Genomic DNA, 25,377 nt, shown 5'->3' on the forward strand with positions numbered 1-25,377 from the left:
CAACACACAGATCGATCGCTATGAGTGATTGACTCGTGATGCGGGAAATTTGTTTCCAGAGAGGAAATCTTTAAATGATAGTTAAACGTTTTGTTCCTGGGAGGCAGGATAAGTGACAGGATGTGAGGTGAATTTATTTTTCTTGTAATGTTTAGGAAATTTGTGGTAAATTAGGAAGGAATAGCTTTTATTATTTAGTTTGATAATAATTCGGTTTACCTACGGCAAGACTGAATATTATTTGCATGATAGCATGGTGGTCAGAAGGACGGTATTCGACAATGCGGAATCGTCGTTGACAAGTTTGTTTCGATATTGATAATTATTTGTCTAGCTAGTACCAAGACAAAATATTATTTACGTGCATATCTTGGTTCTCATCCATGTTAAATGTAATAAATACTAAATTTTCTTGGGAACTTGGACAGAATTGATCAGATTCAACTTATCAAAATTTGCAACGTTTCGTTGGTTTCATTTATTTTCCAACTTCATCAGGCAAGCTGTAACAGATGTACATAAACTTTAAAATTAAGTTGCATAAAACAATAGACATGATATATGTAAGTTACAAATTCAGAAATAATGAAGTAAACAAAATTACAAAATATTTACTTTTGAGGTTAAATCATCGTTAAAATCCTTTGGTCCATAACATCAAGTCAAAAATATGTTTAAATAAGACTAGACAGATATACACATTAGACTGGGCCAAAAAAATTGACTATTTTTTTTTTTTGAAAAATATATTGAGAATATCATTCAGTATGGCAAAAAAAAAATTTCATGAAATTTTAAGCCCTTAATATTAACTTTAAGAGGTCTATCATCGCTATTTTTGATTTTTAGTAATAATTTGATGTTTTACGTCAGAACTGTCGAAATATTAAAGTGAAAAAATTTATGTTCACTTATCCCTTTATAAAATTAAATTCCCTAAAAAAAAGGTCTGATTATAGATTTTTGTCAGACAAGCCGTTTCCGAGTAATTAAGCTTAATAAATTGATATAATTAATCGAGAACTAATCGAGAATTAATCGAGAATTAATCGAGAAATTATATCAATTTATTAAGCTTAATTACTCGGAAACGGCTTGTCTGACAAAAATCTATAATCAGACCTTTTTTGTAGGGAATTTAATTCTATAAAGGGATAAGTGAACATAAATTTTTTCGCTTCAATATTTCGACAGTTCTGACGAAAAACATCAAATTATTACTAAAAATCAAAAATAGCGATGATAGACCTCTTAAAGTTAATATTAAGGGCTTAAAATTTCATGAAATTTTTTTTTTGCGATACTGAATGATATTCTCAATATATTTTTCAAAAAAAAAAAATAGTCAATTTTTTTGGTCCAGTCTAATATACATTTTTTTTAATAAAATTATAAATTCATTGTGCCAATAAATCAATTTAAATAAAATAAAATGGACAAATGTAATGATGGACAAATACACATGTCAAACGTAGTGACTCTTAAATCACAGACTGTACTGCTCTCACACAGTGTGATAGTACGTGTGGAGGTCGCATTATCTGTATTGTCAACATGACTCTGTTGTCCATGACTAGTGCTATTCATACTGTGCGCGAAAATTCAACCTCTAAGTGAAATAAAAATAATTACTATGACTTCACTAAATCCTTAACATCATTTATCAGGTCACTGTAAATTGTACTGAGGTTTTGCGTGTCGGATCTAAAATTGACACAATTCATCGCCTTAATAAAAATCATTTCACTTAGGTTTCTCTTCATGTAATTTTTCTTCAGATCTGAAATCTCAACATCCTCGAACTGAAAGTTATGACCATCCTCAACAAAGTGATGTTCCGCTAATGCTGTTTTGTTGTTTTTTATGGACTTCTCAGGTCTGCAGTCAAGTTTGTGTTGTCTCACTCTGGCTTTTAATTTTTGCCTGGTCTGTCCAACGTACCATTTGCCACACGAGCACGGAATCCTGTATACCAGGCCAGATCTATCTTCTTTCTCCACTTTGTCTTTTAGCCGGGAAAATAGATCCTTAACCTTGAATACATTATAGAATTCCAACTTGCAGTTGGTGTGCATAAATAAAGATCCCAGTCTTGGTGACAAGCCTTTTATGTAGGGAAATCTGCTAAACGACCAATTCCTGTTGACATTGTTGCTCCTGATGTTGTTTCTAATCCTCTCGGACACAATTTTCTCACACTTGCTGATGACTTGTTTGGATAATTGTTAGATGACAGTAATCTTCTAACCATGCGAATACTTTCCTTGGTCTTGTTCACATGACTCAAGCGCATGGCTCTGTTCAAAAACCCTTTTACAACCCCCAATTTCTGACTCAATGGATGATTGGAATTAAAATTCGAAATTCTTCCTGAGCTGTACGGTTTCTTGAACCAAGAAGTTATAAGATCACCATCTTCTGATCTTTCTATTAGTATGTCCAAAAAAGGCAACTTCCCGTTATTCTCAACTTCCAAGGTAAACTGGATGTCCTTGTCAACACTATTAAACACATCTAAGATGCTGTCTACTTTATCCTTTGGAACCACTGCGAAGAGATCATCAACATACGACTTAATGATCGGAATTTCAAAGTCAAGGTGAGTCAACGCCATTGAAACAACATAATCTACTGCAATGATGGCAATTGAAGGACTTGCTGGACTCCCCATAGCACATCCTTCCTTCTGAAGGTAAAAATTGCCATCAAACACGAAATATCCCGAGTCGTAACAAAAATCAATAAGCTCTAGTAGAGTAGTCTGGTCCAATTGCACAAATTTCTGGATTTTATCCCACCGCTCAATGATGATTTTCCTTATTAAACTGTTATGAACATTGGTAAAAAGAGATACTACGTCCAGTGATATTAAAACATGGTCTTCGTTTACCTTTTTCAGTTTGATTTGGTCTAAAAAATGAAATGAATTTGTCACATTATATTTCAGGCTCGTTACGAACGGTAGCAGACTCTTATGAACAAAATTGGCGATCTCATAACCTGGTGATCCTATGCTTCTGACCACTGGTCTAAGTTTACACCCAGGTTTGTGGGTTTTCCTTAAGCCATAGATTCTTGGTGCCAATGCACTGTTAGTTCGCATTAGCTTACCTTGGATGTTGTCAAGGATACCAATATCCACAAGTTTCTTTATTAAGCGGTTGCTTATGTTTTGTAGCTTTGACGTAGGATCTCTTTTGATCTTTTCATATGTTTTACGGTCGCCAACCAACTTATTCATTTCTGTGAGGTATTCTTCTTTGTACATGACCACTGTTGAATTACCTTTATCTGAGCGCATTACTAAGAGATCTTCATGTTGTTTAAAGAAATTTCTTGTGACTTTGATATTTTTAACTAGGTTAAAGTTTTTCTTGTGATTGCTGTTGCTTCTAAACTACAACTATAACTTCCAAAGCTACAAAACATAAGCAACCGCTTAATAAAGAAGCTTGTGGATATTGGTATCCTTGACAACATCCAAGGTAAGCTAATGCGAACTCACAGTGCATTGGCACCAAGAATCTATAGCTTAAGGAAAACCCACAAACCTGGGTGTAAACTTGGACCAGATGTTTATATTTTTATTTCACTTAGAGGTTGAACTTTCGCGCACAATATGAATAGTACTAATTATGGACAACAGAGTCATGTTGACAATACAGATAATGCGAGCTCCACACGTACTATCACACTGTGTGAGAGTAGTACAGTCTGTGATTTAAGAGTCACTGCGTTTGACATGTGTATTTGTCCATCATTATATTTGTCCATTTTATTTCATTTAAATTGATTTATTGGCACAATGAATTTATAATTTTATTAAAAAAAATGTATATATCTGTCTAGTCTTATTTAAACATATTTTTGACTTGATGTTATGGACCAAAGGATTTTAACGATGATTCAACCTCAAAAGTAAATATTTTGTAATTTTGTTCAGTTTATTATTTCTGAATTTGTAACTTACATGTATCATGTCTATTGTTTTATGCAACTTAATTTTAAAGTTTATGTACATATGTTACAGCTTGCCTGATGAAGTTGGAAAATAAATGAAACCAACGAAACGTTGCAAATTTTGATAAGTTGAATCTGATCAATTCTGACCAAGTTCCCAAGAAAGTTTAGTATTTATTACTTACGTGATAGCATGGTAGTCAGAAGGACGGTATTTGACGATCCAGAATCGTCGTTGACAAGTTCATTATTTGATACTGATGATTATTCGTCTTGCCAATAGCAAGACAGAATATTATTCACGTGATAGCGTGGTAGTCAAATGATCGGGAATTCCACGCAAATATACCGTCACCTGTATCAAGGCATCCAGTCGTAATGACAGAGACTTTACAAGTTCAAGTGCCCTACCGATGGGTAAGAGGATTGTGAGACGAACACCGTATCTGAGCTATGAGGTCAGACGCAATGCTGTTCTTCACTTAGACACGGTTCCTTGATACCTAAGGACTTTTATTGAAAACAGATAAAATGTTTAATACGTTGAATATCCTCCTTTGATTGAGAGTGGTGTTCGAGGATTCTTGGAGTGACGAGTCCACGTCTCGTGATTGTGGGTCGTGTCGACTTCTGGTTCCTCGTTGAGATGAGATGCTCCGCCAAATAAATTTGCGGATGAGTCCTCGCGTTGGACGATATGCGGATCTACTCTGATGTGTTGTACGATGGATGATAGATGATGAATAGATGTCGAGCCACATCTGTGTTCGACTTTTATACCTGCTAGTCGTATATTTTCGCAGATTTTGGGAATAGTGATTGGCCGTCTCCCTCGAAGAGGAAGCACGGTAAATCGCGTGATTTGGTTGGTTTATTGGTAAGTAGTGGGATTAGCGAGTATGTCGCAAGATTTGGATTTGTTCCGATAAGCATAATATTCGGAGAGCTCGGGCTGACCGTCAGGTGCCGGTACGCCGACAAGGCGTCTCGTCACAATATATGTATTGTGACGTGGTATTTCGTACCCCGTCACATTGTTTAATTATCGCACTTACCTACGTACAAATATCGCTGAAAATAACGAAAGCACGTCTGAGGTCAATACTCCAAAAATGAACGACTAATTATCTTTAAGTGAAATTCTCTTTATTAAGCTAATTTTATTCTATTTTCTAATTCTGTAACGCTCTCCGAGAACCATCTACGAGACCTCCGCTTCGAGATAGCAGGACACTGCCTGACAGGGGTCACGTACCAGCTCAACACCGACCACCACCGACTACAGACGATCGAATACCGCTGAAACCACTCCCGATGGATGCCTATCTAAGTTGTTAAACAGGGTCGTGCGTGATGCACAAACAGTACCTCCAACTATTTAAGACTTATCGGCCAGGAGCCGAACCACGAATTAATGCTTCTACCGCTCAGATGCATCGCCAGACGGCGTACAGGGCTGTGCGTCAAAAACACAACAAAGCCTCCCGTCGACGATACTTATCAGCCTGGAGCTGAACCGACCATGACACCTACTAAGTCGTTGTCTATCAAATAGAGGACGGTTTTCTTTTCACGAACCGTCCTATCGAAGGACTGCGGCGTGAAATAGGCTAATGATATGCTGACCACGTGGATCTGGTGGATATAGTGTGGGGATCCGGGTCGATGGCCACCAGATCGTTGCGGCATGAGGGCTTCAATGAGCGAGGGCCGGGATGCAGCGCCAACGAAATAGCTACAACGAGGAGTACCAGTAAAACACGGAGTGAAGTACAGTCGGTCGCAAGTCCAAGAGATCGGTGACGTAATATTATCGCACACCTCAATATCGCAACACATGAGCGGTACGACCTCCCCTCTCACCAACGATGCAGCACGGCTGAGAGTAAACATCTCCGACCACCTTTCGACGTCCCGATACCTCGATACCTGTCGTCGAGGAAGAAGAAAAACAAGCGGCGAGGGATTATCGCCGCCTACCTATAGACCAGACCTACGCGACCTGCTGGCCCAATCAAAATAACGAAAATTTAAGGAAGAATCATGTGACAGTAGCACGACGAAAATCAGGATCATCGCTCGTCTCGACACTCTACGTTCAGTTTTCACTCTAAGAAGACGTTCTATCGCTATATCGTACCGCTATTATTATCTCTTGTATCTCTCGTATCGTAAATTCAGTTCCTCGCTTTTGTGACCGCATCTTCGGTGCCTTCTCTATCTTCTTTTTCTAGGTAAGTAAGGTTCCTTTTCTATTTTGTGAAGCCACGAAATTACTTGCATTATATCGGATCTTTATGTCTCTCTTTTTCTCTCTATCTTGCAGTTGGTCTGCGTGAGCCACCTGGGCTCGTATCTTATTCTCTATTATCTCTTATCTTGTCCCTTTCTATTCCTTATTGCAAGTAACTTCGCGACTGGTTGACTATTACTTACGCATTGTTAGTGATTACTGCTTTATTTTATTATCTTTCTCTTCTAGAGTACCTAAATGTCCAATATCGCTGTATAGCAGCGTGTTCTGGTCAATGATTAATTCTTATCTGAGTTATTGAGCATTACTGTTTCGCTATACTTTCTTTGATTAATTCATAACTGTCTCTTCACCTATTACCTTTGATTGATTTATCTTAGTGAGTGTACCGCGTGAGCGATCTTACATCGCCGCGGGGTCCCGCTCGTCGTTCATTTGACATTGGAGTATTGTGCCGTATCGCATAACATCTTTTTCATTATTTTCTTCGCTAATATCGCTGATCATAGCTGTCCGTAGTCTCTTTGGTTTGCCGTACGTTGCATAATAATTATCTTGAATATTGTTTGCCTTATCTTGAATTACCTTTTATCGTACCGAATATTATCTCTCTTTCTCTCGCACTTACTGCAAACTAGAGACTACGTTTTATCTGTTAGTATCTATATTTGATAATAATTTTCTACTTCACCTGTTTCCTTGAATTTACCTTGTAATTCATAATTCCCTGTCTTTGCATATTTCTGATAATTCTGGTAATGTGATAACTATTACGATTTTTGTATTTCGCATGTTTCTTGTAATCGCTTCTCACATTTTATGGTTTGTTTGATCAATGCTTAACCCATTAACGCCTGAAATACAGATTTCCTATATTGCAAGTTCAATTATGTGCCACTTAACAGGAATGAAAAATAAACTTATTCGAGATGCATATTGGGGTATTTTTGAGGTCCCTCTTTCGTTTGGCACCAATAGAAATACATAATAACCTTAAAGATTCATTGATTTTGTTGTTTTAATTTAAAAAATCGCATTTTTTTGGACTGTTTTTTTCTTTTTACGGTGATTTTCACTGTGGAATACCTTTTCTTTTCATGTAAAACCTATTTAAATGGTGTAATTGAAACTTGAACTAAAAAGATACATACATAGAAAAATTAATTTCAACATGGCGGATCCAATATGGCGCCTGAAATAATCTATGGCCAAGCTCAAGTTTCATGATTTTTTTACACCGAAATGGTCAACTTTAAGAAAAAATTTTATGGAAGCAAAAGTGCTGGAAATAACTCAAGCAATACCCCTGATTTTTTTGAGAATTTTTAGAGACATTTTTGGATTTTTTCAAAAATGACTTTATGCAAAAAAATGAAAAAAACAAAGATTCTCTTCATGTCAACCTCCACGCGGTGAGAATCGGGCAACAGAGTATTTCTCTTATTCTGTCTAAGGACATGACTTGCTCCTGGAACTCAAAATCTCATATTCATACTGCTCATTTTTGTGGAATTGTACCAGGATAATTTCACACACACACAAAGAATCGCGCGCGCGCGCATACACACATACACACACACTACGCACATATACACAAAACAAACTCACGTAGACTTACACATACACAGACACTACGCACACACACACAAAACAAACTCACATAGGCCTACACACACGCATACACATACACCAGTTATAGCCGTATGCATACAAACTCATACACTAGTCTGTATGTACACACTCGCACAAATCAAGAAAGTGTGAGATTAACAAGAATAAAAGTTTTGAATAATAAATTTTCTCGGGAACTTGGACAGAATTGATCAGATTCAATTTATCAAAATTTGCAACGTTTCGTTGGTTTTATTTATTTTCCAACTTCATCAGGCAAGCTGTAACAGATGTACATAAACTTTAAAATTAAGTTGCATAAAACAATAGACATGATACATGTAAGTTACAAATTCAGAAATAATAAACTAAACAAAATTGCAAAATATTTACTTTTGAGGTGAAATCGTCGTTAAAATCCTCTGGTCCATAACATCCAGTCAAAATTATGTTTAAATAAAACTAGACAGATATATACATTTTTGTTTTTTTGATAAAATTATAAACTCATTGTGCCAATAAATTAATTTGAATAAAATAAAATGGACAAATATGATGATGGACAAATACACATGTCAAACGTAGTGACTCTTAAATCACAGACTGTACTGCTCTCACACAGTGTGATAGTACGTGTGGAGGTCGCATTCTCTGTATTGTCAACATGACTCTGTTGTCCATGACTAGTACTGTTTATATTGTGCGCGAAAGTTCAACCTCTAAGTAAAATAAAAATATTTACTATGACTTCACTAAATCCTTGACCTCATTTATCAGGTCACTGTAAATTGTACTAAGATTTTGCGTGTCGGATCTAAAATTGACACAATTCATCGCCTTAATAAAAATCATTTCACTTAGGTTTCTCTTTATGTAATTTTTACAGAGAATGCGACCTCCACACGTACTATCACACTGTGTGAGAGCAGTACAGTCTGTGATTTAAGAGTCACTACGTTTGACATGTGTATTTGTCCATCATCATATTTGTCCATTTTATTTTATTCAAATTAATTTATTGGCACAATGAGTTTATAATTTTATCAAAAAAACAAAAATGTATATATCTGTCTAGTCTTATTTAAACATAATTTTGACTGGATGTTATGGACCAGAGGATTTTAACGACGATTTAACCTCAAAATTAAATATTTTGCAATTTTGTTTAGTTTATTATTTCTGAATTTGTAACTTACATGTATCATGTCTATTGTTTTATGCAACTTAATTTTAAAGTTTATGTACATCTGTTACAGCTTGCCTGATGAAGTTGGAAAATAAATAAAACCAACGAAACGTTGCAAATTTTGATAAATTGAATCTGATCAATTCTGTCCAAGTTCCCGAGAAAATTTATTATTCATTACATTTAACATGGATGAGAACCAAGATTTGGATTTTAATAAAAGTTTTCTTCAGTTTTTCCCTGAAAAAATGCAACTTAAAAGATTTGATAGAAAACAAGTGTTTCGAATCACTCAAACAGTACTTGTGAATTTTTTCAGATTATTCGGAGATTTTTTTCATTTTTTTGCATGAAGTCATTTTTGAAAAAATCCAAAAATGTCTCTAAAAATTCTCAAAAAAATCAGGGGTATTGCTTGAGTTATTTCCAGCACTTTTGCTTTCATAAAATTTTTTCTTAAAGTTGACCATTTCGGTGTAAAAAAATCATGAAACTTGAGCTTGGCCATAGATTATTTCAGGCGCCATATTGGATCCGCCATGTTGAAATTAATTTTTCTATGTATGTATCTTTTTAGTTCAAGTTTCAATCACACCATTTAAATAGGTTTTACATGAAAAGAAAAGGTATTCCACAGTGAAAATCACCGTAAAAAGAAAAAAACAGTCCAAAAAAATGCGATTTTTTAAATTAAAACAACAAAATCAATGAATCTTTAAGGTTATTATGTATTTCTATTGGTGCCAAACGAAAAAGGGACCTCAAAAATACCCCAATATGCATCTCGAATAAGTTTATTTTTCATTCCTGTTAAGTGGCACATAATTGAACTTGCAATATAGGAAACCTGTATTTCAGGCGTTAATGGGTTAATTTAAGTACCTGTTTCGGCAAGGTATCGAATAGTTAAATGTGTGTCTCGCGACACTCAAAATCGTCCTCGCACATGTACGCACACTCGCGTGCAATGTTTACTTGCCGTCTCTGCGTCAAATCTCGCCGCTTGCCCGTGTCGCGACTCAAAACCCATCAGCTGTATCTCATGTATTGTCTACTGTCTCGAAATCATGTATGTGTATAATCTATGTGTTCTCTCGCTCTGTAAAATCTTCACTTTCTGTAACGTTCTCTTGCGATACGGTCTGTATTGCCGCATCAAAACGAATAAAAGTTCTCGGTTACTATTAATCATCATCTCTCTCCATCTCTACATCATTTCGTTTCATTCACACTCGTTCTCATCACTAATTCGCGGATCCCACGTCAATGATCCAGATCTTTTTGCCATCTCTCTTAACAGTACCGTATATCTTTTTCTGTTCTGCCTTTTTATTATAAAATCGCATTAATTATTATCTCGAATCGTAGTGTCGCGAGCCTACGCATATTTCTCGTTTATTCTGAAAATGTTCTGTTATTTGTTAAATCTCTCGCTCAACTTTTCTCTGGCTGTAAATCAATTATCGCATTTATCTTAATCGTATCTGAATCTCTTCAGTTGTTTACTTGTTATTAAAATTTATCGCTTCTTAATCATTCGATACTATTTCTGCTTCACCTGTTTCTTATTTTATCTATTGGATTCAACCCCTCCCCTCTACTATTATCTTGTCTGTACTGAGCAAGCTGTGCAAAACCGTCGTAGAACCTAACCTTACCTTTATCTATATCTTTTTCTCTAATCATCTATATTCTGACGCAGGTGCGTCTGGCGCCCAACAATCATACCTTTCTCTTTTCTCATCTCTGTCTATGTCTAATTATTCAGGTTAGTAACTGCGCCGTAGGGTAACCGATCATATTATTTTATATCCCTCGATAATAAAAAAATCGTGTTACAGTGTATATATATATGTGTGTGTATACATACTCGCATCACCGTGATTAAGTTTTTTTTAATTTCATTTCATCTTAAAATTCGCAGATATTGTATATCTGAAATTATTTATAGCAATATTTCCTAAGAATATGACTAAAAATCCGAAAAAAAAAAAAAAAATTATAAATATTAGAAATCTAATTACAGGTTCGAATTGTTGAGAAAAGAAAAGCATTGTTCTAAAAAAAAAAAGTGTACGATAATTATTAACGGAGTTATTGAGTTGTTAATTAAGCGGTGAGAACAGCCGGGCGCGCGGGCGCGCGATGCCTCGAGCCCCCTACCACGCCACCCGGCTTCATTCCTCTGACTGATGCCGCTCGACATACATTGAGCAATTTTTTTTTACTAGATACAACGCACCTAGAGATATGAGAAAATTCACGGTGATGTCTTGGGGTGTTGAAAGATAGCTGATATTTTTTTGCCCCTCAATATTAATTACAACAACAATAAACAAAATAACACTTAAACACCGTTATCTCCGCTTCTAATCAAGATATTCATGTTTTTCTTTTTTTAATCACTCGTAAAATTAAGAGAAAGTGCAATCCATCATAATATTCACAATAATATGAATGTTTTCGGAGATATCTCTATTTGTTTAAAAGCAAAAAATTTCAAGTAGCCCAAAAATTGTGATTTTCGAGTATGAAAAATGTTTTTTTTCATTTATGGAAAGTACGAGTAATGAACTGACTCCATGATTTTTTGGCAACCCGTGGTCCAATTACATAAGAAAGGGCAGACGATATACGGATTTTGGCTTGTCGCGGATTGTTGCTCAACCATATAACACAGCCAAAAACGCCTTGCACGATAATTTTGAAGACACTTCATATTACCTGTACCATGAGTATCAAAGCAACACGTTGTTCATTAATCAATTTATAACAAGAAATGTTAATTTTTTTTTTTTCCACGGCTTTTTGAATTTTGAAACAAAACGAATAGAGGAAATTGATCTCACGACAGCTTCTTTTATCGAGAATGATGAGACGAACAACTTTTTTTTGAACAGTTTTCGTGTATGACACATAACAAAGACGTTATTTAACAAAATGTGGGGTCTCAAAAGTTTAAACAATCGTTACGGACAAACCCGGACCCAACCTTTTGGGGCATAGGTGAAAATATGTTCGTCCATCTCTAATGAACCTATAAAAAAATCGGCTGACCTACGTTATTCCAGTATAGAACTTGATTCTATTCTCCTGGACTATATTATCGAGCAAGAGTTCACTGTATATCTCTGAACAATTGGTCAAATTAGAGGGTACTGCAGCAGGGATCACAATCCTAGTTAAGAACGTCATGTGCCGTTTGTTTGAAGAACTACGGTACGAACTAAACGCTGTAGAGATTGGTAAATGCAAAAACCTTGATCTGAACAGCCAGCTCAAGGGTTTCGCTTGGCTCAACCTTGGTCTGAGTTGGTATATGGAAAATGCTGATGGCTTGATATTCAAATGCGGAAAAATTATCTGTTGCCGATGCTTTGATGTGGTTATTCCTCTGAGCATGGTATTGGGCTTCGCTAAAGACTATCGCAAGTTCATCGCTACCGTGAAGCATGATCATTCTTACAAGATCAAAAACTGATTGAAATGCCATCGTTCAGAATCAAGATAAAGACTTTTGAATCGGGATCTATCAAGTGGAACTGGTGAGTATCGTAAATAAAGCTCTCGGATCAACGAAAAATCGTGCTGTTAACTTTCATCGAGAAAGATACACCCGTTTCTATGAGCTTCCGCTGTTGGGAGCTGTACGAATACACTTTGCTATCGGCAACCACGAAACACGTTTGGACTGCGAAAACGTCAACGCGCTTGGTGAAACCACGATTTGTTATGCTTAGTGTTCAAACGAATCGGAAAAACAAAGCCGAAAAAAATGCCAGTCATCTTTATCACTATAACATCACAGACGTCGAGCATTTTTCGAATTCCGAGTCTTGACCGTACGGTAACCTGAACGTGGACATAAGTCACAATCGTATCGCGTTACTGTACGAGATATATGCAAACTTTCAAGCCACGTATAGCGGTGACAAACCCGAGCCTTTATTGACGAAGAATGAATTTCTGTAGTATGAACTTTGGATTTTCATCGACTGTTTAAAACAAAATGAGGCTCTGAAATCTGAACCGGTTGGTATTCGTAACGAATTTGAAACTAAAAATAAGTTTTCTGCTGGTACATTTGCATATTACTCAATTTAACACGATCGTATAATTGAATATCATCCGCTGAGTGGTGACGTCCTACCCTGGGAAGGTGGTGATTTACTTTTTGAAAAGCCTGAGTTCGTCATTAGATGCCTGTTACTGTGCGATGCTCCAACAGTTCACGTAAAAGGAATAGAGAAAAAATTTGGCTACAGAAAATTGTGGGTGTAACAGTTAAAGTTGTTGATTTAATGGATTTGTTCTGTTCATCATTGCAAAGATTGAAGAAGAAGTCTGATATTACTATGAAATGTGAGCATAGTGCAATATTACACCCAAACTGCGCAGCAAAAAACGTATTGTCACTGAAAATTTTTTGCTGAAACACAAAAGCCGATCGGTATTATTCGAACAGTTCCTTATTCCCACTGTCGCAAACATGGTTACGATACCGTAGAGTGACAAACATGTAATCATTCTTAAATCAACATTATGAATTTCATGCAAAACTGTAATTCTTATTTTTCTCAATAAAAATCTTTTTCATTGAAGAATAAGTATTTTCGTGGATATGCAGGTCAATAAAAAAACTCAAATTGTTGATGTTTCGGCCCGAGTGCCCTCCTCAAAACCAAATTTTTGATAATTTGGTATGCGCGAATTTTTTTGTATAATAAATCTGGATTTGGAGATGACGATGAAAACAACATTTACAGAATAAAATTTAAAAGATCTAGCTTACATTACGTTAATATAGAACAATACGGATCACCCAAACTGTTATCTTGAATCAGTTTAGGCAAAGGAACGGATGTTAAAATTGGATGACGGTTAGAGACGTTGAGACAACAACCGGTCGGACGAGAAAAGAGAGATTCATTCATCATTATCGAGGTCAAGAAAATCACATTCATATACTTTTTTATCAATACCAATCAATGACTCAGAACCTTTTTCCTGCTAGTTAAGATGGATATTTTACGTAGCGCCGAAGCCCGTTGGACACAGGCTTCTCAACGTCAATTCGAAAATCGTCGGATGAATTGTTTGTCAGCCGAAAATTCGTTCAAGGTCGAAGAAAGTCCTTCTCATGTCTCCAGAACATTCCAGAATTCAACATCGCACCGAAACCCGTTGGCCGCAGACCTCTCGACTTCAAGTCGGAACTCGTGAGACAAATGGTTTGTCAACCTCAAATTCCTTGAATTCGTCCAGGATCATTGCATAAGCGTCCCAAATTTGTACATCTCCTCGAAATCTCTCGATCGTTGGAGAATCTTCTCGATCCTTCTGGAAGCTCAATCTGACACGTGCGGGAATGCAGTTTCTTGATCTCGCTTAATGAGCATGCCAAGGTAGAGCACGATTTCTCCGATAAGGGTCGGAACTATGGTAATAGACAGGTAATTTGGAAGATATTTTGACCAACGAAGAGCGCATTTTATTACACGAGGGCTGAACACTATGGTCATTTTGAAGATTCTTCACCGACCATCAATGATCAGAGGAGAAAAAGGTCAGTAACGTAGAGCGCAACGAGGGTGGGAGGTTGTAAGGGAGAGCACACGGCTTATCTGACGAGGTTAGGCTTTGCCCGTAAAGTGGGGATTTGTATCCAGAAACCCCCTTGCCTTACTACTTGCAACACTCTACAGAATATCATTTTCGTAAATTGTTCTATTTTCCGACACATCGACAGTGGATTGCAGTAAACATTGAAGATCTGCATAAATGCAGAATGGAACAGTTTCTTTATGACTAAAATTTTTAAATTTCAGAATCTTCTCCTTATCTGTGGATGAGATGATTTCACGTTTGTCCAAATTTGTGTAATCAAAGTTGTGCTTTGACAAATATCTTCAATATCTATCATCCGATCGAGTACAACTATGACGCACACAGTGACGAATTCCTACAAAAGCGGAGTAAACGTCGAAAAGAAAAATCCGTTTTAGCGAATTTCGAAAAATGGCTCTGGGAAAGAAATCACCATACATTGGAACCCCAAAGGGGCAAGTTCTATTCTCTCTACCCGCCTTGCTACTTTAGTTCAAAGTTGACCTTCGACGAGAGTACATGCACCGCGCGAGATCATGAAGTAAAAGCAGAGAATTTCAGAATTCTGTATCTCAAGAGCGAATTGTGCGATTTCAATTTTTCAAGATGGATTCGACTCCTGAAGGCATGTGAAAATTATTTCCGAACTAGTTCAATCAAGAAATAATGTTCAACCGCTCAAAAAATACGTCCGTATACGGGAATAGGATATTCAGAAACAGATCGAAAGTACCACTTTCTACCATCTACTACAAGGATCCAAGTTCAAGTTGTTAGGTGAGTCTATTAGCTTACAAAACCACAAGAATCAGCTGCCCTCACCTGTTTTCTTGGCTGAAACGGTTTTTGTTAGTCATTTGTGTAGAGCATTAGCGGGTATGCAACGCGTCGTGGCACGTTTTCAGTACGTACAAGTAGTGCATATATGACAGTTCTAAATCAAAGATGGCGGCGCTTCCCCTAGCTCCCCACCTAGCCCCCTCCCCCCTCCCCCTTCCACCCCCCCGCTCGTGGCAGTACCCCCCCGCCCCCGCTAATCTGCGGCGGTACCCCACCCCCCCAATCCGCGGTGGTACCGCCCCCCCCCCCCCGAATCGGCGGTGTGACCCCCCCCCTGCCCCCTAAATCCGTGGCATTACCCCCCCCCCCCCCCCTGAATCCACAGCGCTACCCCCCCCCCCTCCCCACCACTGATCATTTTCACGGTTTGCCGCAAGATGGCTGTTTTCATAGGATATGACACACAGACACACACACACACACACACAAAATAATTCCTGTTGAGACTTGTTTTCCGCCGAACGTCATAAACGTAGGTATTCGGGGCAAGGGCTCTGGGCCCCGATTTTTTATAACAGCACCACCCACTACCTGCTTTTTTCTTGACGGATTTCCATTACATGCTTGGAAAACTATACATTGCTACTTTACTCCCAGCATTTGCGCCGATTTTTATACTCAGGGGAGCATCCATCGTAGGCGGCGGTGGGTTAGCGGCGAGGGGGAGGGGGAGAGGGAGAAAACCTGTTCCAAGACGCTTTCAGGCAAGATGCAGCTGCGGAAGCGGGTCACTTCAAACGAGCGATAAAACCCAAAAATTTGGGGTTGGAAGGATGGGTAAAGGCTGGGCCCACTCGTCTCTGACGCCATTTTTCCTTCCAAGATGCGCAGAACGCAGTGCGTACCTGTTGGAACAGGTTTTCACCCTCTCCCCCTCCCCCTCCCCCCGAACCTGCCGCCACCTACGATGGATGCCCACCTAAGTATAAAAATCTGTGCAAATGCTGCGAGTAGAGTACCAATGTATAGCTTCCCAAGCATGCAATGGAAATTGGTCAACGAAAAGCAGGTAGTGGGCGGTGCAGGTATAAAAAATCGAGGCTCAGAGCCATTGCCCCGAATACGTTTGTGACGTTCGGTGGAAAACAAGTCTCGACAGGAATTATTTTGTGTGTGTGCGTGCGTGTGTGTGTGCGTGCGTGCGTGCGTGCGTGCGTGCGTGTGTGTGTGTGTGTGTGTGTGTGTGTGTGTGTGTGTGTGTGTGTGTGTGTGTGTGTGTGTGTGTGTGTGTGTGTGTGTGTGTGTCAAATCCTCTGAAAATAGTAATCTTGCGGCAAAGCGCGAAAATGATCAACGGGGAGGGGGGGGTACCGCCGCGGATTTAGCGGCAGGGGGGGTGGGATTTAGGGGAAAGGGGGGGTAGCACCGCGAATTTAGGGGCAGGGGGGGGTAACGCCGCGGATTTTTGGGGAGTATGGAGGGGTAGGGGGAGCTAGGGGGGAGCCAGGTAGGAGCGCGCCATTGTGTGGTCCAGAACTCTCGGGTCGAGGGGGGAGCTAGGGGGAGGCGCTGCCATTGTGTGGTCCAGAACTCTTGTATATATACTACTGTTGATAGGCGAGGCAGTTCACCAAGAAGGAAATCGGCAAGCAGTACGGCCAAATTATAATAATAATTCAAGACTTGACTCGACAACTCAATCATATAACCATTTCGTATTATGACGCAAGGGAGAGTGAGGCAACCGAGCGCTCCGTATAGCGCGCTGTCGCGGTGGTGCTACGGCAGTGGCAAGAGACGTTCCGTCGTGACGGCGAGACCAACGGGACCGTAGGCAGCCGCTCTGTGTTGCTATCGGCGAGGGCCGCAGGTTGAAAATCGGTCTCTGGGCTTCGGAGTACCCAGGGGGAGATTACAGTTGGTCGTAACGTGTGCCGGGTGGCAAGGCCGGACTTTGGAGTTGACTTGAGTGGAGGCAGCTCGACCCCTGGGCAATGGCGGCGATGTTGGCACGTGCGGCAGCGTAGAGTTACCGACCAACAGCGCGAATGCTGGGTACGGAGCTTCGGAAACCGCGCCGGTCACAGGCGTTGCCCTCCGGTTCCCTCGTCGGCAGCGCAGACGATGTTGAATTGTCGGGCTCGGCAGTGAAGTCAGCAGGGTCAGAAACCTCAGAGAATTTCGCGGGGAAAACAACAGGCATTAGCCATTATACAAAAAACCTAAATTGAGCTCTGATCGTCGTTCCGTGCGGTACGGCGGGACTCTCCCTTCGTTTGTTAGATCTATTGGGTTCCGTCTGGGAGTGGAGGTGCGGTTCGATGACAGGGTTGAAAATTCGCTACGGTGCAAGGCATAGATGCGAGATAAGCCCGAATATACAGAAGCTATGACAGCATTGATGCCCCACCGAATGCTGAAGATCATAGAAGTCGATGGCTATCGCATTAAGTAGTGGACATTTTGTAGTTATTATCACCATGGAGATGCCCATCAGTATCCAGCGAACATTGAAGCCAAGGTCACCGCGTAAACCTAATTCAGCTTTCACGTGTTTGACCCTCAGTTATTATTGGTCCCCAAGTCAAGCGGATCGTGTTACTTCTAGCCTATTGTTTTTATACTTCTTCGACGTGCTGTTGCGATTTGATGTTTGCAGCTGATGACACATTGACTGACATAAGCGATGAATAAGATGTTATCCTTCTCTCTAAACATGAAACAGTTATAATTATACCAAAATTGAATAATACCTTTATTCCAACGCTTCAGCCTCGGTATGGGCTCTCCTGAGGGATTTTTTTAAATTCTCTATCAACAGAGAAATAAACCATTCTACAAATTAACCAAATGTAACATCAAAAGGAAATTACAACATATGTGGAACAAAAAGACCAACCTTATGCGTACGGATGAAGGTTTATGTACCCTGAATAATAGCTGATGAATCTTAACCAGTATATAATAATAACCATAGAATGCACATAGCAGTAAAGTCTTCTTAGTGTGTAAATGGAACGAGCGCAGCATGTCACAATTCCACATTTTGGTAAAGAATACATCTTATATGTTAATAATTCAATGAAGTACAGAAAATCTTGTAGGTAATACAATATGGAAACGAACTAACCTCATCTAATGATCCAGGTTTTATCGAGATAGTGGAACATTTTTTGGCTACTATGCGTTAATTCCAAAGAGACCAAGGAGAAAAAGCAGAATAGGAGTTTTATAGTGTACTCCAGAACTGAAACCCATCAAGGGGGAACTAGAACAAGCGTACAGTGAAATTAAACACAGGGAACAAAACACAAAGTATGAGATCAACTGCGAACCAACCTTCAAATTTATTATATGAAAGGAATTAGAGAAAGCCAAGATTTGGTGCAACCATCATCATAATAAATAGGTGGGCCGGCTGATTAAACTTTCGATTCTCCTTTCCTCCCACTCCTTCATGCGACTTTCGGTTGAATAAACAGTTCTTCAAAGAACAACAAAAGGTACGAGTTGCACGTGGAATTTAGAACTTTCAGCGACAGAAAAGAAGAGGAAGAGAGCGGGGCTAAGAGATAGTAGATGTTGTAGAGCCATACCTACTTAGGTTTAAAGAATTAGCCTTATAAGTCGGTAACTTATCGATTGGACGAGGTGTCGGTGATAAGTTTTATGTGTGTGTTGCTAAGTTTTTCAACACCTTGTCTTAAAGTAACTGCGTCTTTATGACCAACAATGCTACGCATTTCCAATATGATACGTTTATAATAATCAGTCTCTTAATGTAAAATTTTTTTGTTGTCAAAGTCAAAAGAATGATCATAATTTAGACAATGTTTAGTTAATGCGGTATGGGGATCGACACTCTTCTTAATATTGTTCTTGTGTTCGTTAATTCTAGTGGATAACAATGGACTCGCTTGGAAAATATATGTCTTATTGCAATCCTTGCAAAGAACTTGATAAACCATATTTGAGTGTCTCTCTTTAACTAATAAGTCTTTCCCTGAATCAAAATTTGAACGTAGAGCGTTGAAATTTTTACCTACAAATATTGCATCGTATTTTTTGAAGGATCTGTTCGATGATTCCAGTAGTCCAGCAACATAAAGGATCGGAATGAATGTAAGATTGTTTCTAGTTGGAAGGGAGCTAGGAATAGAGTTGTTATTGTAATTCGAGAGGATATGATTCAAACGTCTGTTAATGGTATTATTAAATTGGAATAGCTTAGTCGGATAATTATTCTTAAATACTAATTCTTTCGTGATTTTCAAATTCTTCGCATGATAACAATCATTCGTCAGTCTGATACCCCTATCTGCGAGATTAAGAATTGTGCCGATTTTGTAAGACTTGAGGTCGTGAGAATCATAATTCAGATATCTTTGCGACCATGTAGGCTCCTGATACCAGTCCGTAGAGATACATTGTTAATTGAAACCACATCCAAGACCTAATGCAACCCTCACATTCAAGTTCGTGAGTTTTAAGCGGTTGTGGTAACTGTTAAAGGTGTTAAGAAGTTGGTTAACGCAATCAAGAGGGGCTGCCGTTAAAATGTCGTATACGTACTGATAATAAAAAGGTCATTGAAATGATAGCTGGCTGATGCAAGAAGACTCAAGATCATCCATCACCAAGTTAGCAAGAATAGGTGACAGCGGTGAGCCCATGGGTAGCCCAAAAGTCTGGTGGTAGACATTATTGTGAAATTTAAAAATGGACGCATCAGAACATAAACGTAAGGCAATAACTAATTCATCGTACGATACAGGTATCTTGTGTGATATTAAATTCGAACTTTTTTGATAGAATTAACCGCAAGATCAATAGGAATATTAGAGAACAATGATACTACATTTAAGGATATTAGAACATAACCTGGAGGAAGAGAAAGACCTCGGATTTTTTCTACTAGGGTAAAACTGTCTTTAATATGTGATTTCGGTAAGATCGACTCAACATTTAATCAAGAGTTCAAATTTTTAGATAAATAATTGGTAGAAGTGTTAATGAAAGAGACGATTACTCGTGCACACACTCCTTCCTTATGAATTTTGGGCAAACCATAGGTTTCAAATCAAACCTCCCTTTTGGACAAGGATTATTGATGAAATTGGTAACTTTCTATGCAAAAGTCGTTCTGACCTGAGGTCTAGTATCATGATGGAAAGCATCGATTTTCTCCTCAAAATCAGAAATGAAGTAAGGTATTGGGACTTAATTTTTCGAAACGGGCAAACCATGTTTCGGTCCCAAGCACATGATGGATTTCACATCCTTAGCAATCATGGTATTAGATAAATTGATTAGCCAAGTAGAACGATTGAGAGTAGTTCTATTAATACTGTTGCTCAAACTCAAAAGTTTGTTAATATTTTTCATATTCGAGATTTTAGTCTAGTGAAACTCCGTTTAAATTTTTTGATTTTCAGAGGAAAAAAATCTCTTCCTGGTATCTAAAGGTGAAATTGATATTATGTCCTCTAAATTCTGTACTATTCTACTGATTTTAGTTCAAAAAGCTGAGTTGAAATTCACGTAGAATGTGGTTAAACTTTTGTTTATAGGTCGTGCAGCTGAAGGATGACCTCTTAAAGTTCAATTGAGAAAGTTGAAGATGTGTGGGTAACTCAAGGTTCTTTTATCTAAGTAGAAAAATGCGTTCGTTTTTCAGTCTTGAAAGCTTCAAAGAGGACGCTGACTATCTTCTAAGTAGTATCGTGGTATGAGCGCCAAACTCTTGAGTTATATTCTGGTAAAAGCCCATCGCTCTCACAATTATTCGCAAAATTGAATGATGAAAAAAATCTTGACCTCAATATGTTTGTGAAGAAAATTCTTGAATATGTAGATCGAAATTGAATAGCAACGTTTATTCCAACGTTTCCGCCCCGGTATGGGCCCTCCTCAGGGATTTTTTTTAATTCTGAATCAACAAAGAAACAAACCATGTTAACATATAACATCTATTCTTTACCGTAATGTGAAATTGTGACATGCTACGCACGTTCCATTTACACAGTAAGAAGACATTACTGCTGTATGCATTCTATGGTTAATATTATATATTGGTTAAGATTCATCAGCTATTATTCAGGGTACATAAACCTTCATCCGTACGCATAAGGTTGGTCTTTTTGTTCCACATATGTTGTAATTTCCTTTTGATGTTACATTTGGTTAATTTGTAGAATGGTTTATTTCTCTGTTGATTTAGAATTCAAAATCCCTGAGGCCTATACCGGGCCAAAACATGGAAATAAGGGTGTTGTTCAATTTGGACCTACATATCCAAGAATTTTCTTGACAAACATATTGAGGTCAAGATCTTTTTTATTATGATTATACTACTGGAAAACATCAGTCTACATGGAGATCTACTGGAAATCAGTGGAATATCAGTAAATAGTCAACGATTCATCAGTGTACATGCACTGGGTTTTTCCGGTGGTATACTCATAATCCTATATATTTACTAATTTAAATTTAAAGAGTTGCATATTAAGTCTACGAATCGCAACTATAGCAATAAGGAAGCTGATGACGTGACGTGTATTGTTTCGTGGATGTGGCACTCAACGAACTACGCCGAAAAGTGACCTACGATAATCTTTGCATATGAAGAAAACTTCTTTATTTCTAAAGATGAACAGCTACCCTTCCCTTTCTGCGTATTCGAAGTCTTCGTCCCGTAATTGTTTGAGTTTAGAATTTTATATTGTCAGAAGCGTAAATATGGTTTAGAGAGCATTTTGATTCAGCATCCAAAGAATTGTTAAAATCTTCGAATTGTATTGTAAGAGGTGCGCAGTGGCCCTAGAGAGTATTATTAGTGTCCTTTAAATAATTATTAAAATATAGAATTTTATATTCTAATCGATATTTATACAAAGTTTTTGACGAATAAAATTAGAAAGTAAGCTTGGAGCACTTGTAACTATTCGTTAGTAAATGTGACCTCAGCTTATTGAGAATTTCCAAGGTTTTGGAAACGTGTTACTGAAAATAACTCCTCCATGCCTCGGCGTTGTTTCTATTCGTTATCAGCGTGTTGTCATTATGTGCAGCAAAGTTAAGTTTGTTAAATTAAAACACATCTTGAGATTCACGAGTTTTGAGTTATGGACAATGCTTATTACGTAGCCCTTCGTAATTCTTCCTCAACGTTTCTCCATTATAATCCCATCGCTTCTAGCTGCAATGATAACTGTGGTCAATAAGTTGCGGTGCGATGCTTGTGTCGTCAACTGCTTTTCTCCGAAAGTAATTAGGGATCCATACAGCATCTTGTTCTCCGCCCGCATTCAAATTTAATGACCTATCCTAAAACTGATCATAATCTAACCCCTGGTCTAAAAAATTAGTCTTTTAATAGTTACTTATCATCGTCTTGACAATACAAATATATTTCACGAATATGATCTCAATCGGACAAGTCTTTCAAAAGTCACAGAATTACTACAAACGCACATAAGAATTACATATATTAAGATTTTACAGTAAAATTTCCGATTTCAATTTCTTCTTCCGCCAATTCTGACCCTCTTCATCGTTTCTTCAAATAACTTGATAATAACAACATACTTTCGGACCACTCGCATTGTTCCTCTGAAAACGAATTGTCCCTTCTTTGTATTTTTGGGTTGGAATTGACTGTCACGAGTTATATTATATATCAGAAAGATTTAGCCTGTAGGTGGATTCTGCGTTGCCAATGTAACTGACTTAGCTAAAAAATCAGGGGTCCCAGAATCACTGTTCGAAAGAGTACTAAATATTCCTCGTAAACAAAGCGTTCTGAGTCTTGATAATTACTTCCATTTCCGAAGGCACATTGAGCCCAGAGTCAATATTTTATCGTTACCATATCATATACATTAGTTCACTGAGTGAAATAAACCGTTTGATTTACCCTTAACCTACGAACATTGCTGCATTCCTCGTACTTCATATTCTTCTGAATCCTCTCTACCCGATATGCAATATCAGATACGGGTTTACTCCTGAGTATCCGAATACACTCAAATCGAGATCGAACAACTTTATATTACGTCTGGCGGAGATTCGACGGTAACATAAAAATCTTAAGATGAATGATAAAGTCAAGGTTTGAAACGTGAAACTTAAGAAAAGAGAATTTGGAAACAAAAATCCCCACGCGAATAATTTCTTTCCTGACAATTTTGAAAAGTTTACATTTTTGTTTCGATTTGTCAATACTTAAATTATATTCTTGTTTACTTGGTTCGAGGATAGTATATTCTTTACAGATTGCCTAATATGAATCAAAATAAGGTTAATTTGTCTTTCTACAAAACACAGGTTTGATAATTATAACCCTTCTTTACCCTCCCCAAGCTAGTCGCTTGTGGGTGCATACTCAAAAGGATATGGTAGGTTTGGAAGTAATTATTATTATTATTATTATTATTATTATTATTATTATCAATAACGACCAAATATCTTGATCGTACTTGATAGCAGTCCTAGTAATTGAATTGCTTTGTACAGTAATGAATCATACGATGATCACTGCTATTCTTGTAAGTTCCTTTCTATGATATTTAGATCAATGAATCACAATGTTTTTCATTAGGCTCATTCTTCCAGTGAACTGTACATCCTATCATTTTTTATTCGTTGGAAATCCTACTACGAATTTCATCTATCCACGTAAAGAAAGTCTCTTGAGTTGAGTTTCGAATCGTGTTTCTCAGGCGACATGGCGATGCAGCGTATGTCGGCGGAAGGTCGCTTCCCGTGTGCAGCCAGTCGTGACCCAAGAGTCGACGGATTCGCTCCTAGACGTTCCAGTTTTGGAGGCACTCCAGAGAAGGCACAGTGACGCTAGACTTGGCTGTCAGACCGGGAGCAACGTCGGAGGCATCAGTAGCGGTTTGGCACCACCAAGAAGTCCAGAGTTAAGACGACACTCGGACGTATCGCCGGCTAGTCTTAAAGAACTCGAGAAGGTAGGTGACCCGATTCAAGATTCTGGTGACAAATTTTTCGTCTGAAACTCGATGCAAGCTGCAGGTTTGATCGGAATATTTATAACAAGTATTCTGAGATTGATCTCAATTGATTTTTACAAATTGAAGTGATGTGAAGTTACTTAAAGTCGAGTGAAGTTACTTCCGTTACGTAAACTCATTCAAAGCTGTTTGAAAAAAAAATTTTAGGAGGTTGTCTGGTCGAAAATTCATGACCACAGTAATTTTATTACGATATAGGTTTGACATATTTTTGGCGACTTTAGTACCGTATGTAGATTGTAGCCATCAATCGAAGATCGTTCTATTTGTATCTTCATCCATTACGTGTAAATAAGTGCCTAGCCACAATTAACACAAAAGTGATTGGTTGGCTTTGAGCAGTATAAAATTTTATTTTCAAGTAATTGAGTATGCAAAAATTGCAGTTCTATTTAACGCAGTAGACATTCTTTGGATCGCATCAATAACGGAATAAACTTCTAGTAATAAAAACAATTGAAACGCTTTTCATGGTTGGCCAAGGACAGTGCACCATCCATAAACGGCAACCCTATTCTATTCGTGAATCACGAAAGGTCTTTTTGAAAATACAGATATGGAAAATATGGGAAATATAAACAGAAGCCTAGATATTGGTACTTCGTTTTAACCCGGTTGAAGTGAGTTGAAAATTTCGTAAAAGGTCACAATTTCAATCTGCATGATAAATCATTTTATTCAGAAGACTTTGACCTTAAATTCATTGAAAGGCTTTTGTTATGTTGTAAAAGTTGAATATCTTATTTCATAACGTATTGCATTGATATTAATTATGATCACTAAATAGCAATGCGAGCTGTCTGCTGGAAATAATCTGTTCAAGTACGTGAGCGGGTCCACATCACTTCACTCAAAACAAAAAAAAACCGTCAAGTCACGGATCTTTGCACCATTCAACATATCCGTAATAATATGTAAAAGAAAGAAAGTACCATTTCAAG

At 38.0% G+C, this 25,377-nt stretch overlaps 1 protein-coding gene across 1 annotated transcript in view; it reads left to right on the forward strand.

Annotated features, from left to right (window-relative positions):
* Window positions 1-25,377, forward strand: part of LOC124186843 (regulating synaptic membrane exocytosis protein 1) — a 1,552,625-nt gene that overhangs the window by 609,004 nt on the left and 918,244 nt on the right. Inside the window, exon 6 of the mRNA XM_046578894.1 lies at window positions 24,119-24,373. Coding sequence (XP_046434850.1) covers window positions 24,119-24,373 — 255 coding nt within the window. The remainder of the gene's footprint in view (window positions 1-24,118; window positions 24,374-25,377) is intronic.

Source organism: Neodiprion fabricii, chromosome 7 (genome assembly GCF_021155785.1).
Source record: "Neodiprion fabricii isolate iyNeoFabr1 chromosome 7, iyNeoFabr1.1, whole genome shotgun sequence".
NCBI classification, from domain to species: domain Eukaryota; kingdom Metazoa; phylum Arthropoda; class Insecta; order Hymenoptera; family Diprionidae; genus Neodiprion; species Neodiprion fabricii.